An 18513-nucleotide genomic window follows, 5' to 3' on the forward strand; every position below is an offset into this window, starting at 1 on the left:
CACTTATTCCTCCCTCCGGGCTAAAATGGGCACCTGTGGCCCTGGGCCTCCTTTACTATTAGCGTTGGCCTCTCACCCAGACTCGGCCGTCTTCCTTCGCTAGTCTTGCTGAGAGGGAAGGCAGCAAACCTCGATTTCCACTGTAGCTTCACTCCCAGTGGTGCCCTGAGCAGTCTTCTGAGGCCCAAGTGAGATGGTCTAGAAAAGATCCAATTCCTGTCTTGTGTTCGAGGGGCTATCAGATGGCAGAAACCTGTGATTTCACAGAGAGGGAGCTAAATCCTTCTGCCACAGCTGGTCAGCCCCTTCCCTACATGAGGACAAGTGCCTGCTTATGGTTACACGGCCAGTATATGTCAAAGGGAACTCAAGGCTGGGAGGCCAGCACACAAACGCTTGCCCATCATTCCGTTGATAAGGTTAGCGTTGGGAGTCCAGCTCAATAGCCAGAGGGGGAAGCATGAGACTAAGTCAGTGGGTTTGTTCAAGACAAGGGACCGGTAGCTGCATGAATGAAGTCTTCATTCTCTCGGGACTGCTTAGATCTGACTAGATTGGGGCTGGGGGTCAGGGGTCAGGAGAGCCGCCTCAGGCATCTGAACGGCTATCATGATTGGTCCAGTTGGTCCAGAAGGCAGAGCAGGGGCCGACGGGTAGAAGAAAGAAGCCGACTTCAGCTTGATGCCAGGAAAGCTTCTGGGTGACCCCCAAAGCAAAAAGGGGCTGCCGTGGGCAGCAGTTTCTTCTTCACTGCTCCAAAGCAAAGAAGGCCACTTGCAGTAGATTCAGATACACCCCCACTAGTCTGAGGGGGCCTTGCTCCGGCTCATCCTCCACCATGAGGCCAAGTGGAACCAACTAAATTTCCCCTCCAATGTGCCATGCCCAAGGGGACCCTAGCTTCTCAAGGGTTTGCCAGCAAGCACCACCTCTGCCAGGACTCCACCAGCTGAAGGCACCTATGGGCTTCAGTGAGGACCACACAAACTGTTAAAGCTTTTCTGTCACTCTCCCCACCCACCCAGATGAGGTGGGCTAAAATCAATCTGTCTTGACATGACTGCACCATGTACCAGCTAATGGACATGGAGGCCAGTCAGCGATCTCACTCACAAGCCCAGACAGGGTCTTTCAGATACAACTGATTCCGCAACGTACCATGGGCCCCGGCAGCGCCCACCAAGGAAAGGTCAGCCACAGCAACATCCCGAGAAATCCTGCACACACCAAGCACTTTGTAAAACCCAAAATAGTTTTATTTTACCCCCCAGATCTTTGTCTCCACGAGGAATTTAGCAAACATGCTAAGGTTATACAAATTGTCTAGCAGACAGAAACATGCAGTGCTGATTCCTCAGCCAATCGCTGCTAGAGGAGCAGCAGCCCCGTCCTCCGGACCGAGAGGCCCCACGGCCCGGGACGGTTCCCAGAAATGTACTGTAGGTGTGTAGCACGTAGCCGTCAACCACCGGAGGTAGGTCTCTTGACAATTAAAAAAAGGCAAACAAAGCTTCTACTTCAGTGTGTGACGGATCCCTCAGCAGGAGCAGCTCAATGTGGTGCAGGCTTTGGATTGCAAAATCCTGAATTCTATCACAGAATAGTAGTGTGTAGAGTGGGAGGTCCGGGGGGCAGGAGAGCTTCAAAGTACCACCTGAAACCCGTCCCCCTTCCCCCGGCCAGCAGCGGCCGCCCAGCAAGGAGCTGGAGAAAGGAGGGCATGAGGGCACGATTCTTTGATAGAAAAGTGCGTCCTCTGCCATGGGCACTTCTGAGCTCCCCATTGCTGATGGAAGGCTGGTACGGCGGGAGCTGGGAGCTCAGGCCGTGGGTTGCCCCTGCCCCCCCAGCAAGTGAAAACAGAAGGGAAAGCAGGAGCCCTGAGTGCTTCCAGTGCAAGCCCCGCATCCTTTAGCAATCTCCCCTTCCAGGACCCAACCTCGCTGGAGCCTCTGGTAGGGCAGACCACAACCACGCTTGTCCATCCATCCTAACACGTAGAAGATCTGCCACCACTGAGAGACCAGCTTAAAAAAGGCGAATCACCAACATTTCTACAGTCTGAGGGCAAATCCAGATCTCGGTACAGCAGAGTGTATGGAAGGGATAGAAAGGGGGATGCCCTATGAGCGCGGTGCTCATTTTAACAGAAAATAGAGTTTACATTTTCACTGTCAATACAGGCTATGTACAGAATTGTGTAGAGATAGAGCTACATGGATAAAGCTGCATTCTAGGCCTCTGAGACACTGATAATAATGGTTCCCTGAACCTTTGAAGTGCAAGTAAGGACAAAAACAAAGTTTAGGATTGTATGAATATGGAATAAATACAATAATTAAAACATGAATCTCCCTTATAGTGAAACACAAGCCAGTCCTGAACTGCTGTGTCAAAGTTTTAAAAGCTGGGCAATGCAAGATCTGGGTTTCAATAGGAGGAAAAGTGATGCAGGCCCTGCCCCAGGCAGGGGATGTCGGGGGATGTTTCCAGAAGGCAACACCCAGCCATGGACATCAGCCCTTGACAGCAACTTTATTCTCCGCAGCAGCAAACATAGCATAGAATCGGGAGCTATCGTTGGACAGGAGCACAGACGGAGTGTCAAATTCCACCACCTGGAAGAGAGGAGCAGAGCAGGGATGAACTCATCCCGGCTCCCGGGACCAAGCCCCTGCTCAAGGGGCAGACGGAAGCGGGGCTGGAGGGGCCTGGGGATTCCCTGAAGCTTCTACCTCTCTCCACACAAGCCACACAGGTGGAGGACTAAGCCCTGAACAACAACAGGGAGGCCAGAGTCTCCCGCACCATCCCCTTCTGCACATCTTCCAGTTTCTGACTGCCAGGCTGCTCCATGGGCAGTGAGCCCCTGGGCTCTTCACATGCCTCTGCTATGGCCTCCCTTTGATATTTTCTCATTGAAAGGGAAAGCGGGGAACAGATTCCCTCGCTCCTTGCTCATTGGCTGCCCCCAGAGAGCCTGTGGAGGCACTGCGGGCTAACATCAGGCCCCAGCCCTACCGCTCACTTCCAGGATGACCTTGGAAAAGTCCCTTCCACTCTCTAAGCCTGTTTCCTTATCTACAAATTAAGGAAATTGGACTCAACGTTCTCTGAGCCATTTCCACTTGTAGTAGTCTATAAATCTTTGCTTTTTCCCGTTAAGCAAGCACTTCCCCTCCTTGGCATTTCTGGAGCCCGAGAAGATACCGTCTGTCCTCATTCTCGTCTACCTCCAAGGCCCAGCCGAGAGCCTGGGCGTCCAGTCACCTCATCTGCATGAGTGCCACCCTGACTGAGTAGTGCCAAAAGGGACAAAGCACAGTCTATCCAAGAAGACTCCCCAGCCTTCCCCAAGTCACGCTCTCAAAGCGCGTCATCAGCTGCCTCACAGAGACATCATCTGGGACCTTTCGACAGGGCTGAGGGGGCACCGTGCAGGGTGGGGGCCCCTGGAGGGATTGTGCTCTACCTGACCCTGCATCAGCACCATGATACGGTCGGAGCCCAGAACCGTGTGCAGGCGATGAGCGATCGTTAACATGGTGCAGTCAGCAAAGGCCTCCCGGATGGTCTCTTGAATCAGCAAATCGGTCTCGGAATCCATGGCTGCTGTTGCTTCATCTAGTATCAGGACCTATCAATGGGCCAAAGTATGGTTGCAGACCGGTGGAAATTTTAGGAGTTGTTAGCAATCATCTGTCCCTAATACAACAGCTCATCTATGGTCCACCACCAGGAGAGCCTGAAAATTTGCTGAAACACAAAGCCAACAGCTTCTTCACCAGGGCACACTTTCCAAAACTACCAGAAGGTTTGGAAGCATGGAGGCCTCGAGGACCTTCGTACTCCACAAAGCAGGAAAGACACCTTTCAATCACTCAGGAGCCTTACCTTACAGCGCCGCAGCAGGGCTCTCGCGATGCACAGTAGTTGCCGTTCCCCCACTGAGAAGTTATCCCCATTCTCCAACACTTCAGACTCAAGTTTCAGAGGTAGCTGAGCAACCTGGAGAGAAGGAAAGGGAATGCAACTAAGGCCAGTGGATTGGCTCCACTCCTCCACACCTTGCCCAGTGTCTGCATGAGAAGCAGGAGACAGATCTAGAGGCCCTACAAGCATTGGCTCGGAAGAGAAACGCCTGGGGAGTAAGCAGAGCATGCCTTCCTCCAAGAGGTAAGTAACCACAGATGGGCAGAGAAGTGTGGTGACTTACACATTCTTTCATATGCGTCCTTTCTAGAGCATCCCAAATCTGGTCTTCACTGTACTGGTTGAAAGGGTCCAAGTTTGACCTGGGCAGAAGAGAAGCAGGAAGAAAGAAGGAGTCACAGGTTTCAGGGCTTCCTCCGGTAGCAGGGAGGGAGGAGGGCACAAGTGAAAGCTGAGAAGTCATATAAGGCCACGGACAGCTATAGAGCGACATCACATCTTAGAGGGCAGAAACGGAGTCTGATGTCACCAGACAAGAATCAAGTCCTCGTTCCTGACTGAGACTCAACTGGGCGGCCTGCCAAAGCAGGATTCCCTCAGAGGAGGGAGAACACAAGGAGACCGAGTTGGCCTGGCCCACGGTCCAGGGCCACCAGGAAGGCACAGAGGTCAGAAACCCGAAGGGGCCACAGCAATGACCAGAACACCATTCTTCCTAACCTACCTTGCCTACCACATGGGGCCAGGAGGACCTGGGCCTTACTCTCTCATACCTCTACTTACTCTCCCCTCTGCTTCAAAACAATTTCTCCAGTGTCCCTCAGTGAGCTTTTCTGAAGTCCATACAATCCATTTAATAATGTGCTTTTATCTTCTACACTCCATCCTCAGGACTTTCCTTACACGCGCAGACAATCCAGTGAACAAATGTGTCCTTCTTCAACCACACTCCAAACGTGACAGTGTCTCAGACACCTACATCTCTCTCAACTGTAACTGACCACAAGTTCTTGGTCCTCTCATTCTTAATAACAGACTCTTATCAAGACCTTAAAGCCCCTTGACTCAGAAAAATGACAGCTCCTTGAGGGCAGGCACTGTATCACTTCTGCCTTTGTATCCCCAGAGCCTGGCACAGAGTCAGTGTTTAAAAGACTTTTGACTGATTGGACTGAAAGAGGCCCACGCTGCAGCACGTGGACGCTGTTCCTTAACAAGGCCCAGTGCAATGGTCAGACGTGTGAACGTAACTGAGGGAGAGGGGTTTGTCTTTATATACCCAGTGCCTAAAATGTGCCTGACACCTGCAAGTGCTCCATAAATACTTGAATTGGTGAGGAAGCTCAAAAGAGGTGGGAATTTAAAGAATGAGAGCTGACCCTTTTATAATAAGCCTTTAAAATCATTCTCTCATTTGAGCCTTACAACACCCCTGTAAAGCAGGTGCCCCAGAGAGGAAACTGTGGCAGAGAGGTTCAAGTATTTGCCCCAGGTCACTTCCACCTAGTGAGACTCTTAGCTCCCACGCCACCCTCTACTTAGGCCTTTCCTGACTTCTTTCCCCACTCACTGCTCAGTTGCTTTTTCAGTCAAGTCCAACTCTTCGTGACCCCATTTGGGGTTTTCTTGGCAGATACTGGCTCAGGAGCACCCTGAACTTGACAACTGAAAACCAAAATCTGGGGCAGAGGCCTCTAAAGACAACCTACCAATAAGCAAGACTGTCACACAAAAGGAATTCTGCCCTACAAGCTGCTGGGCACCATCCTGGCCTGGGCAGAGGCTACGCTCCAAGAGCCTACCAGGGGACCAAAAGCCCAGGTTTGCTCTCGGCCATCTCCCCTCTTCTCCAACCATTCACCCAATGCCTGCACAAGTCAAAGTCACCACTTCAGCCACCATGCTGAAGTGGCACCTGCAAGGCCAACATCCTATCTTCATCACTGGTTTGCTTCAAAGATCAGACACCTTCCTCTTTCAAAGTAGAAATCATTCATGCAAGTGTTGCACTTACAATGCTTCTAAACTCATCTCATCTTCCCAATTTAGGCAATTCAGGCAAGGATCCCACCATCTCCTCCCATCTTTGGCTTCCCCATCCCACACTCTCCCCAATCCAACCTCTTTAACATCCTGCCCCTTCATCCCTCTCACTCTGCCACCAGACGAACTCTCCTTGCCGCCAGGCTAGACTATGGTAACAGCCCCTAGATTGTGCTCCTAGGTCAAGGAAATTCTTCTTTCTCCACCGTATACTTCCCAAAGCTACAAAAAAACCCTTTTCTCATCAACAAATTCTGACCATGTCACTCTTTCTCAAAATCCTCCAGTAGCTCCTTCCTGCATTTAGGACAGAGAATAAACTCCTTAGCTTGGAATTTAAAGCCCTCTACACTCAGGTGCCCGTCTATCTTTCCAAAGCTTTTTCCCCATCACTCCCTTCACACACTCTACATCCCAGCCAAACTAAATTAATACCTCAAGCCTTTTCCTTTTGCCTTCAAGGTGTAGTTCAAGTGCTAAGGAAGCCTTTCCTGACAACGATCCCCACAGCTCATGCTCCTTCCTTCCCCAAACATTGTGAAAACACATTGCCATTCTCTCTCCTGGGCCCCCTTGCACCCAAGGTTGACCTCTACTTATTTGGCAGGTTTTACCTCCTCTTCCATGAGGGAGAAGCATTCCCCTTGACACCCCCCACTCACCCCCTGGCCAAATACAAAGCTTCTGGCCTCTAGGGATCACTGGCATTCATCGTAGTAACCTCAGCTTCTCAAGCCCGACTTTGCATGTGGTAGATACTTAAATGAACACTGGCTGTCTGCTAAACCGAATCTTCTCTTCTGTCCTGTGCTGATGGCTGACCCCTCCACTGTATCCCTACTTTCCCTTAAACTTGGCCTTTCCAAATCCTACCTATCATTCAAGGCTTACCTCACACAACAACGAAAGCTACCAAGTAAAGATGTGTCGAGAAGGCCCACCACAGAATTATTTTAGAAAACACAACAGTCTGACATCTGCCTAAGTTCCTGTGGTGACTTCTCAAGGCCTCTGTCCCCACCTGACTGTGCCACTGAACAACACCGGCTCTTGAGGAATGATAGAGAGTTTGCTACGGAGATCAGCGAGGCCAATGTCATTGATCTTCACCCCGTCAATTTTGATGCAGCCTCCAGAGAGCTCTACCAAGCGGAAGAGGGCCATCCCCAGAGAGGACTTCCCTGGCGAGACACAAGAGAAGGTAAAACAACAGGTTAATCCTCATCACCTTTGACAGGCATGTCAGAGGTTGTTTTTGTTCAAATTTCATATAACTATTAATCACGCAGCAAAGGCTTATAAAAAGCATCAAAAGCTGCCCAGTTTCCACTCTGTAGTGGAGGTTAATTATCTAAGTTAAACAGAGAGCTTGAAGGAGACTAAGTACAGCAAAGGATTTGTCTCATTCATCTTCTGAGGATCAAGTGGGGAAAAATCCCTAACTCTTAGGAGAAAGACAAAGGTTTTCTGTTTCTCAAGTAAAGGGACATTTTGCATCTTCTGCATAGAAGGGAGAGAAGCAGGAGCTGCAGAGAGAGGTGGAGGTAGAAGAGCTCTTCTAATGTCCATGGTCCTGTGAAATGAATCCTCCAGACCTTGAATACAAAGGGCTAGGCTGAGGCTACCAGGAAGGCCTCCAACAAAGTCCAGCAGAGGTTGAGTGGAAGGAACCACATAGAGGGATAAACAAACAAATGAAAGAAAAATATTTTTGGTTAAGAAGAATTCAATAAATAGATCTGATAAACTGTGAGAGGAAGCTCACGGTTCAATCTGAGTGAGCCTGAGGAAAAGCTTGTGGTTTGCAGCTCAGACTGAGTGACTAGGGGCTGCCAGAGCTCCAGAGCATTTTGAAAAGGCCTCCTCTGGGCACTGACTCTACAAAATCAACCGGGGGTAGTCCAGGTGCAGGATGTGCAGGCTGGACAGCAAAGACCTGGCTAGGAATCCCACCTCTGGCAAATCAGCTCTCAGCCTCCTCACTTGTAAAAGAACACCCTAGCACTCGGCTCCTCTATGCTGTCGGAGGCTCAGTGGGATCGTGTCTGTGCTGGGCTAAGAAAGGATGGTTTCCTAACATGGGCTAAAGAACTCAAAGGGTTATATGGAAACAGGCTCCTGAGATAAGAGACACAGAGAAAGGGCTGGGGAAGCAGAGAGAATTTTGGAAAACTACAAAGAAAAGCTAACATAAGCTTTTAGAACCAATACCTGGTTCACAGAAATGTCTGGACATAGTTGAGGACTGAAGCCCGGGTCTCCAGGGACTCTCCTGACCTTCTGGGGGTGCCTGCCTGTCTGGTGGGAGGCGAGGGGGGGTGTGAACCAAGAAGGCAGGCAGTCTCACAAGTGGAATAGGCATTGGCCTTGGGCCCTCGTCCTCCTATTCACTTCATGTTGATGCTGCTTAATTTCTGGCTCTCACTGCTGGCTTCTACAGCCAATGAGAGCCCTTCTGCCCTTGTCTTATCACCTGGAAGGCCCCTTTCCCTGGGCCAGGTCCTTTTCCTTTTTCTGGTTCTCCATTTCCTGGTACCCGGATTCCATAACTCCACGTTGATCCTGCCTCCAATTTTTGTGTTTCCTTTTTCTCAAACAGGAGCCTGACACCACCCATACCCACTCATTTGGGGAGTTGGGCTGAAGGACCCAAAGGACCCAAGTGAAGAGCAAGCCAGGCAGAGCCAGAAGCAAAGCCCGAACATAAAGAGAAGCTAAGGCCGCTTCCTCCTCCTGGCTTGCTCACCTGAGCCTGTCCGCCCCACGATGCCAATCTTCTCCTTGGGTTTGATGGTGAAAGACACTTTCTTCAGGACCAGAGGTAAGTTCTCTCGATACCTCATCTCTGCATTCTCAAAGACAACTTCTCCTTCCTGAGGCCAGTCAGGAGGGGGAGCCTTGTTTTTAATTCGAGCAGGGGCTTCCAAGGCGAGAGTCTAGAGAAACAACAGATTCGTTAGAGCAAGCCAACAGACCCTTGGGATCACAGCAGGCCTTCCCATCTCAGTAAAATCAGCACTCAAGGACAGCGGCCACAAGCCACCCCTACTCCTATCAAAGAACAAATTCTCCTAGGATTTAAACACTTTTTTCTCCCCAAGAGCAAGACTATTCAATGTAACAGAATAACCTTGTTGGGCAGGTCATTTATTTCTGTTTTCTAGTCCTGATTTTCTTCAACTTTTGGACTAAATGAACCCTAAAATTATAACATTTGTGACGGAGAAGCCAATCGTTATCACCAACAGTGTTTTAGCCCCTTGTGTGGTTCCTGAAACCCGAGTCTCCATAGCTTGAGGCCCCCCCTGCCCGATCCCTTGGCCCCCCAACCAGGATCAGCAGCTAGTCCTGTGACTCAAGAGTGGTGAGAATTCTGAAGCACTGAATTAGTGGCCAAGAAGAGAGCTAGCGAGTCACGCCCAGACTACAGGACAAGAACATGAGATCCAAATGAAGTCTGGGAAAAGAAGGTGCTGTAAAGTCAGGACAAAGACTGGCCAGATTAGAGAAAAATATATACCTGTCCTTGTTTTTACATGCAGATTTTTGCTAAAAGTAATAACTTGAAACTGATACCCAGAAAGAGAGGAACAAATCTGCAGTTCTCTGTGGAGGGTAATCATCTGTTAGCTTCTATCAGATATCAAAGCTTGTCATCAAGCAACAAGTGGGGCTCCACTCCTCCTTGCAAAATGTGAAATCCATGCAAGTCATCCAGCAGTGTGTCCCGAGTTTATCTTTATGGGCGTAATTCAGCTCCACAAACATCTACTGATTAGCTACAATGTGGAAGGCACTAAGATGATAAAGACCTGCTATGTGACCTCAAGGCGTTGATAAATGTTTGAGATAAAAGACACAAATACAAATCCAGGTCAAGGGAGAACAGAGAAATGTGCTGGTAAGCTGGCAATTTCAACTGGTGATCCTTTTTCCTTCCAAGTTAAACAGAGTCATCAGGTTTCCATGTCTACCTCACCCCCACTTAACCTTCACTCCTAACACTGTGCCCCTGGAAGGGGCATTCTACGTTACAACTTGAGACTCTAGAAACGCATCCTTTCCTTTCTGGCATGAGAACCAAGAAGTGCCTTGACTGTTCGGGGGAACAGATAACTAAGCATCAAAGGTATGGTAACTCCACAGTTTCCTGGGGAAAGGTTCCTCACTATGAACAAAGGATGGAGAGAGCTCTGGGGCCTAGACTCCTTTATATAGAGTTCATTCATAAGTCAACTGCTTAAACAAAGGGGATTTTTAAGATGTCTGTGAAAATCATACTCTTAAGACATCTGTAATTTAAGCACTGATATATATATAATGAAAGGCTAAGTTATCAGGGAATAACTTTTAAGTTTACTAATTCTACTAAGTATAATCATGCTACAGCCTCAGTAAAATATTCCACGTAAACTGAGAAACAAAAATCTGGAGTGGGAACCGCTGACATTGCTGGCTAATTTCAACACTAGTCAAAACCACTGGCTAAGAATCAGAATAACATAAGGAAAAAATTGCTTTGGACATTGTTATATAAGCCAAGTTACACAAGCTCACATCAGTCATTTGAACCCAATCCTCACAGAATCAGTAACTGTGTACAGGGGTGCCTTTCACTTCTCTGAGACACACACCATATGTATGACAAAACAGGGCAGAAAACTCTATTTTCCTTCTACGCGTTTTATGGTGGCCAAAACCGGAGAGCTTCTTTACAAAGTCCCACAAGAAAGGAAAGACTGGCTCCAAGGCGATCTGACCTTAATGTAGTGATTAATTCTCTCCACTGATGTGAATCGAGCTTCCGTCTCTGATGCCAATCGAACTGTAAACTGGAAGAGCCCTGTTAGCTGTTGATTAAAAAGGACAAGAGGTGAAAGGGATGGTTTCAGAAAAACCTGGGAAGACTTGTATGAACTGATACAAAGTGAAGTGAACACAACCAGGAGAACAATCCATGCAAACAGCAACGTTGTAATGACAATGTCAAACACTTAATAACTGAACAACACAATGACCCACCACAATTCCAAAGGAATCGTGAACAAGCTGTCCACCTCCATAAAGAGAAGGAACAGATTCAGAGGGCAGACTGAAGCATTTTTCCCTTTTTCTTACTTTTCCTTCAGAACCTGGTTAATATGGAAATTTGTTTGCATGACTATATTTGTAACGGGTTTTATTTTTCTTGTCTTCTCAATGAATAAGGGAGAGATCAGGGAGGGAATCTGGAACTAAAAATAAAATAGGATTTTTTAAAAAAAAGACAATAGAAACAAAGTCCTTTTTGGTTCCCTGCTTGCCACTGTAAGTGAACTGTCACTTAGCAAGACAACCAATTCTTTCTAAACACAATTCATCCAGATAGAAGCAAAACCACTCCAAGCATTAAATGATGACTCCTCCATCTGGATTTCACTAGTCCTGAGGGCACGGATTTTCTGTGCAGACCCACATTCCTACTATCACAGTCAGACTGAATCACACATTAGACTTTCTAAAGCAAACTGTTTCCTTCAAAGTTTTTTTAATTGACGTGCTTTGTTCACATTACATTTACAGAATACTCCTACTTCATGAGAGATGAGATCTCTTATAATAAAAGAAAACAGGGAAAATTAATAATACAGTAATCCCATCTGAAAGCACATTCAATTTTTTCATTCTTTTCTCTCCCTCCTACCTGACTCCTCCACACACACTCAAATTGGGTGTGGGGGAGGGAGGGAGAGAAAGAAAAAAGAAAACCGGCTTCTTATAACAAATACAGTCAAGCAAAGTCAATTCCCTTATGTCTCACCCCAGATCCTAAGTCCTTCACCCCTGTGTGATGGAGAACATGTTCCATTGTGCTACTCCTAGTTTGTGCCACTCTCTAATCATTGTTTCTGTATAAATTGCCTCCCAGCTCTGCTCATCTACAGAAGCCCTCAAAAGTGTTCATTTCTCTACCACTGACGTCACAGAATAAAGTGTTCTTTGGTTTTGCTCACTCAATACCGGTCCCTCCCAGTCTCTCCATGTCACTCTGAAATCAATGGTTTCTTCATTTCTTATCTTGCAGTAGAAGCCATCACATTCACAGACCACAAGTCAGCTGTTCCCCAATTGATGGGCATCTCCTGAGTTTCCAGGGATTTTTTTTTTGCCACCACAAAATGAGCTATATTATAAGTATCATTGTACATTAAGGACTTTTTCCTTATTCTTTTTTTTTTTTGGTTAGGCGATGGGGTTAAGTGACTTGCCCAGCGTCACACAGTCAGTAAGTGTTGTGTGTCTGAGGCCAGATTTGAATTCAGATCCTCCTGAATCCAGGGCTGGTGCTCTATCCACTGTGCTACCTAGCTGCCCCTTTTTCCTTAATCTTTAACCTCTTTTGGGCATAGCTGGGTCAAAGGGTATACTGTTTAGTGACTTTTTCTGTAGAATTTCCAGAATGGTTGTACCCATTCACCAGTCTACCCATAATGCAGTAATGTGGTTGTTTTCCCATGCCCTTCCGATATTGATCATTTTCCTTTTTTTTTTTTCCATCTTTGCCATTCTGATGGGTATGAAGTAGAATCTTTGAACTATTTTAATTTGCATTTCTCTAATAGTGATTTGAAGCAATTTTTAATATGGCTAGGAATAGCTAGGTTTTATTTCCTTGAGAACTGTCTGTTCATATCTTTAGACTACTCATCAAATTGTAGAATGGCTTTTCCTTGTTTCAAATTTCAATCAGTTTCTTATACATCTTGGAAACAAATGGGGGAAAAAAGTTCGCAGTACATTTAGGTGATAAAGTTAATTGTAGCAAGCCCAAGGGCAAGGCCAACCAGTCCCCAGAACAAAAGCGTAGCTGGAAACTGCAGATAAGTGGGAAGCAGCAGGCCTGCAGCGAGCTGGGCTGCAGCAGGACGCGGGCATGAAGGCTCCACCTAGGCTCTCACGTGCTGAGCAACTCAAGCCATACGTGGGTGAACTCAATGGGCTCTGAGGATTCCCTCCACCTATCTGCCAAACAGGTTTCCAGGTTCTTTACGTTAGCCACCACTTGGGGACGGGAAGGGCCTAACAGCCCAAGAAGTGCATTTTCAGCCTTTCAGTTTTTATTGGAAAATACAAATAACTAGAAAACTGGAATCATGTTGAGGATGTGTTCTTTTTTTTTTCAAAAGGGGGAAGAGGTAGATAATAAAGGGGGAAATCAGGGAAAAAGAAGGTTTTCCATCAATGAAAATATATTGAATCCCACTTTTTTTTTTTGCAGGAATCTTTACTTTCTAATAGTCATCAATGCCATCTTGTTTCTAGGAAACACTTTGGCCAAGGAACAAGTGATGCCTGTCCATTGCCAAGTGTAGTCAGCCAATGCTGGAGCCCTTATCCTCAGCAGCAACTGAGCTTGTCTGCATCTGGCAGAATCATTTGAAATCAGTAGCTGTGTTAAAGCCTCATCTTCCAAATCCACGATGGTGCCACTGAGAGAGCTGCTCCACTCTCCAGTGACTGGCAGGCCTCTCCCCTTCCTCAAGAGGCTTCCCAAATGCCCCTCCCTACTAAATAGTTGGATACCAACCTGGACGGCGTAGGAGATGGCCAGCCCTGCATAGGCCGGGGGGATCTGGCCATGCATGAGGACGATCATCAGGCCCGTGGTGGTGATCAAGGCGATGCTGATCACATCCAGCCGCACGGCCAGCCACCGCATGGCACAGGTGAACAAGAAGAAGGGAGCCTGGTTGTCATCCAGAAGCTCCTGGTACCTGTGGGCCAGACAACGAGCACATTAAGCCCCAAGGAGGGGGTGATTTATGTCTGCAGCCAGCTCAGCACCTTCCTGGAGAGAATGGGGATAGGGACCAGGCACCAGACAGGGGAAGGGCTTGGGAGCCAGCAATGACTTGTGTAGGAGCCCCAGTGAGGCAGGAAAGCGCCCAGCTGGACTTTTTGTAAACAAAAGGCTTGAGGACAACAAAACGAACATGCAAGGGTTAGGAAGCTCGGCTCTGCAGTCGGGCAGCGAGGACAGTGCAGAAGCTACACCAGCCTGCATCCAGTCCAGGCAGGTGGGGTCAGAAGGTCCACTCCACATCCAGAGAAGTGGCCAGTCTACATGACTAGGCCTTTCAGAACCATGAGATTAACAGACTGAGTAGCCTGCCTGCCTTCTAGAGAGCAGACTGGTTTTTTCCTCCAGTACTTGTTCAGAGCAATTCCTGTAGGGCAAATGAATTGGAGCTGAAGCAGGTTCAGCTAGGCTCCTAATACCCTTGGGTCTCACCCAAACTCTAATCTCAAACATGCCTTAAAAAGTTTCTGACGATGCCAGGACTCCTAGGCTCTCAAGCCTTGGAGACAGCTTGCCAGGGTGGTGACCACCTCTCCAACCCTGGGCCACACACAGCACTAACCTGTGCAGAAACTCCTGCCCTCTGTTGTAGGCATGGATGGTGGCAAGCCCCTGGATGCTGGAGGTGATGTGGGACAAAAAGGGGGACTGGGTGATGTTGTCCAAGCGCTTGAGCTCTCGAATCAGCACCCTGGAGAGGGAATGGGGCAAATGTCAAGGAGGGCCAAGGCGTGGCAGCAGCGAGGCAGGTAAGTGCTGACTGTCCATAGAAATGAGAAGTCCTTTACCTGGAGAGAATGTGTAAAACTGCAAAGAAAATGGTGAGTGGCAACACTGCCAGCAGGAACCAGGGGAAGACGCCTGCGATCATGCCAACACAGAAGAACACCAGGATAACGTTCTGGATAAACATTTCAGCCTGGAACGGGAGGCGGACATCAACTGGGGAAAGAAGAGGCGGAAGAACACAGGGTGACGCACACCTTGGAGACCAGCAAAAAGCCACACCACAGGGCCAGTGTGGGTCTAGAACATCTGCGTCTCAGTTTTTCTCATCCCCCCAGCCGCAGAGCTGCTCCTCTTTTTCCTCCTCCTCTGTGGCCATGAGGATGCTTCTGAGGTCGCTTTAACAAGCAGGGACAGGGGTCAGAGCTTGTCACCGGGCCTTCACAGATCTACACCATTTGCCAAAATAATGTACTTAATCACACAATAAATACTTAATCACAAGTGATAAGTGAGATAAACTTTCGGGGCCCCCAGACACAGGAGGGAGCTGCTGGTTGCCAGGTCTACGTGGAGGCCACAGCAAAGGCTATAAGAGCCCAAGGCAACTCACTGAGAGAGAAGCCAGGAAGGAGAGAGAAGGAAGGAAGGGAAAAAGGGCAAGGAAGGAAGGAAGAAAGAAAGGCAAGAAATACCTTCATCCATGTCCTTCGAAAATCGATTGAGGACCCTTCCTGTGGGAGTCGTATCGAAGAACTTCATGGGGCTTCGAAGAATCCTTCGAAAAAGCTCATCATGGAGCCTGGAAGAGGCCCTCAATGTTCCCTGGGTAGGAGAGCACAGGACAAAGACAGACTGTTGGGGGCTTGTAGGGTCATGACTCTGGGATCCACCCTGGGTCAGAACTGCCTTAGCTGCCCCTCACCCACCCTTTGGGCCCCTGGGTCCAGCCAGCCAGCCTTGACCATGCTTCAGCCCATCCAGGCATACAAAGACCTTCAGGGCCAACCCAAGGCAGAAATTCTGTCATTTGCCTGGCTAATGTATGGGAACCACCCTATCCCTACTGAAACAGGCATCACCCCAGGGCCGCCTGGCAACCCTTCTGGGAAGGCCAGACCCCGTAAGAAATGCTTGCTGATTGTTGATTAACAAGTGGCTTATTTCAGAAGAAAGAAAGACCGAAACAGGGCACTTGTGAGGAACATGAAGAGAGCCACCATTACCAGTCTCTAAATGGGGCGGCGGGGTGTCTACCTTGACAAAGACGACTCCCCGAATGGCCTTCAGAATCAGCATGAGCGCCATGGAGAGGGCGTAGATCCTGGCGTAGTAGTGCATGTGAGGGTTGTCCTTCATACTGTCACTCAATAGGGTCAGGTTTCCCCTGGTCACCGTCGTGTTCTGTTTGGATATAAGGCTTCCGAGGTTAAGCTTTCGTGGGCCACTTCCTTCCCGAGTCCTGCAGCCAAGAGCTCTCACTAAACACTATTCCCATCTCAAGGTGGGGCTGTGAGGATTAACTGGATATCACCTCAGGGAAATGGAGGTGACAAACACAGGGCCGGGTTAGTGATTCTGTGTCACCCCATTCCTCTCCCTGTTCCTCGGTGAGGGCAACCAAGATTTTAGGACGACATCCTGGGAATACAGCTCTCAGACCCTCCAGATGGGGGAAAACTGACTCCTGGCCTTGTTTTATACTTACTGGGAACTCTGTTCCCCCATTAGCTGGTCGGTGATTTTTCTGCCTCGTGAGTTTAGGGCCTGAGCTCTTCCGTCCTGGGGAACCCTGGCCATTCGCTTCTTTTAAATGAAAACCAAAGAGGGTTCCCTCCTAAGGAATCCCTCTAGGATAGCCACCGAGATGGCTCCTTTCCTAGCCTCCCAGCTTCCGCAGGTCAATATGCCCTTACCCCACTGCCTTGTTTGATCCAGTAACTCAACCACCAGGTGCTGAAGGCTGTACTGCCCACATTCAGGATAAAGAGAGACAAGATGACCAGGAAAGCCAAGGGGCCACCAGCGGCCTGGATGTAGGTGCCATATACAGACCAGGGCAGGGAGCCTTGTCCTTTCTCCTCTTGCTGCATCAGACGTCCTGGTTTAAAAAGGCGTTAAACAGGAAGAGAGATGCGTGAGCACCAGGACCAATGCTGGCCTTACCGACATCCATCCCCAAGGTCTGGCTCACAAGCAAATGGGCAAATGGCCTTGCTACCACCTAGCTACTTCTCTGTTCTTAACTCATCCAGGCCTTCTTATCATTGAGACTTCAAGAAGTCATAAGCCCTCTGCTACCCTGGGCCATTCTGACCCTTGCTGGGGTCATTCTGCAGAGAAGAGGCCCAGCCAATCCTCCTGGACTCAGGAGACAGTTTAATGAGTTGCCATAGCCAAACATCTGGCCCTCTCTAGCTAGTCCTCGGCTCACAAGGCCACGTCCATCCCGAGAGCTGCCATCTTCTCATCTTGGAAGAACCTGACAAGTGCTTATAATCCTCAAGTATGACCTGACTAGGAGGATGAGGAGGAGGAGGAGGAGGAGGGGAGCACCACATCATCACAATCAGTCTATATTTACTAAGTACCTACTATGTGCCAGACCCTGTGCTAATCACTGGAGATACAAAAAGAGGCAAAAGGTAGTCTTTGCTCTCAACAAATACAGACAAAGCAAGCTCTATGTGGGTTAAACAGGCACTAGAATGCAGAGGGCTTGGGGAAGAGTTTCCTGTAGAAAGTGGGATATTAACTGAGATTTAAAGAAGGCCAGGGAGGTCAGCAGAGCAGAGGGGGTGCTCCGCATCTCCTGGGAGAGGAAAAGCCAGAAAGACTGCCTCTAGCTGAGACCAAGCCATCTCGAGCATCTAAGATGATTGCTGGGGGTGAATGTGAAAGGCTGCTCACAGGTGGGCCGTGACAGAAGCCCACGTCTCCAGTCTGCCCTGTTATTTCACTGTTCTTCATCAGAGGTTATTGTAAGAAGCTTTTGTTACTGGGGAGAGCTCTCTGGGAAGGGGAGGAATCTAAGGGGAAATTCAAGCCATGTAAAAACAAAAAACCATCAGTAAAATTTTGTTAAACAAATAAAACTTAATTATTGTCTCATGAAAGGGAAGGGCTTAAGAAGAGCTCTCACCAGAGAAATGAGCCATGAAGGCTTGTGAGTGAGCTGATTATCCCAGGAAAGACATTCAAGAGTTCCTGTAGCCCCAAGCCACTAGAAATGTCGCCCTGCACATTTTCAGGCACTGCTGTGGGCACTTCTTTTCCTTAACTTTACTTATTTGTTAAAGAGAAGGTGGGAGGATGGGGATGGTGAGCATGAAAGAAGACAGGGTGGGAGAGGAGAGGTGAGAGGGAGGAGCCACACCCAAGCAGGGCAAGTGGGTTCTTTCGTGGTCAAATAAATATAAACAAAAAAACTGTACACCCAAGTTTTCCCCACCAATCTTCTTTTTCTGTTTTTTGTATATCGAAACGGTCGTGTTTGTAGATGTTTAAATTCATAATAAAAATATTAATTAAAAAAAATACATCAAGGAGCTGGTCCTGACGTACAACATGATGCAGAAGAATGAGACATGTTTCTGAACATGACCAATATAGAATTTTTTTGCTCAACTGTGCTTTGTTACCAGGCTTTTATTTTTCTTTTCTTTTTGGGGGGTGGGGAGAGGTGAGGAAAGAATAGATCCTTGATAACTTGAAAAAAAATAAAACTTTATTTAAAAAAACTAAAGACAAGACAACAGATTCCATGTGGTGTCTTTCTATACTAGTGGTGCCGAGGATCAGCTTTGGCAGGATGAGCCTCCCTGAGTCTTTACGGGTCAGGGCAGGGCGGGGATTGCGCAGCTGCAGCCCACCCTCCAGTGTGGGACAGCCTTAATCCTCATTATCACCATGGACAACACCCGGCCTCTGTCTCAACCCGCCACCTCCACCCTGCCAAGATTGGGAGGCGC

General features: G+C 48.3%; 1 protein-coding gene across 3 annotated transcripts in view; it reads right to left on the reverse strand.

Annotated features, from left to right (window-relative positions):
• Positions 1 to 1231: 1231 nt before the first annotated feature.
• ABCC5 (ATP binding cassette subfamily C member 5) overlaps positions 1232 to 18513 on the reverse strand; it is a 53933-nt gene continuing 36651 nt past the window's right edge. For 2 of the 3 annotated variants that reach the window (XM_021005860.2, XM_021005859.2), the window contains exons 18-30: positions 16459 to 16643; positions 15800 to 15946; positions 15238 to 15367; positions 14605 to 14758; positions 14379 to 14507; positions 13544 to 13730; positions 10737 to 10826; positions 8723 to 8912; positions 6998 to 7157; positions 4217 to 4295; positions 3895 to 4008; positions 3473 to 3637; positions 1232 to 2618 (exon numbers count right to left, since the gene is read on the reverse strand). In XM_021005860.2, coding sequence (XP_020861519.1) covers positions 2517 to 2618; positions 3473 to 3637; positions 3895 to 4008; positions 4217 to 4295; positions 6998 to 7157; positions 8723 to 8912; positions 10737 to 10826; positions 13544 to 13730; positions 14379 to 14507; positions 14605 to 14758; positions 15238 to 15367; positions 15800 to 15946; positions 16459 to 16643 — 1832 coding nt within the window. In that variant the 3' untranslated portion in view covers positions 1232 to 2516. Of the gene's footprint in view, positions 2619 to 3472; positions 3638 to 3894; positions 4009 to 4216; positions 4296 to 6997; positions 7158 to 8722; positions 8913 to 10736; positions 10827 to 13543; positions 13731 to 14378; positions 14508 to 14604; positions 14759 to 15237; positions 15368 to 15799; positions 15947 to 16250; positions 16337 to 16458; positions 16644 to 18513 lie in introns of those variants that run through there. The other variant, XM_078154662.1, reaches the window with a different exon arrangement.

The sequence above is a fragment of the Phascolarctos cinereus genome, unplaced genomic scaffold (genome assembly GCF_003287225.1).
Source record: "Phascolarctos cinereus isolate Bilbo 61053 unplaced genomic scaffold, phaCin_HiC Scaffold_5;HRSCAF=322, whole genome shotgun sequence".
In the NCBI taxonomy this organism is placed as follows: Eukaryota; Metazoa; Chordata; class Mammalia; order Diprotodontia; family Phascolarctidae; genus Phascolarctos; species Phascolarctos cinereus.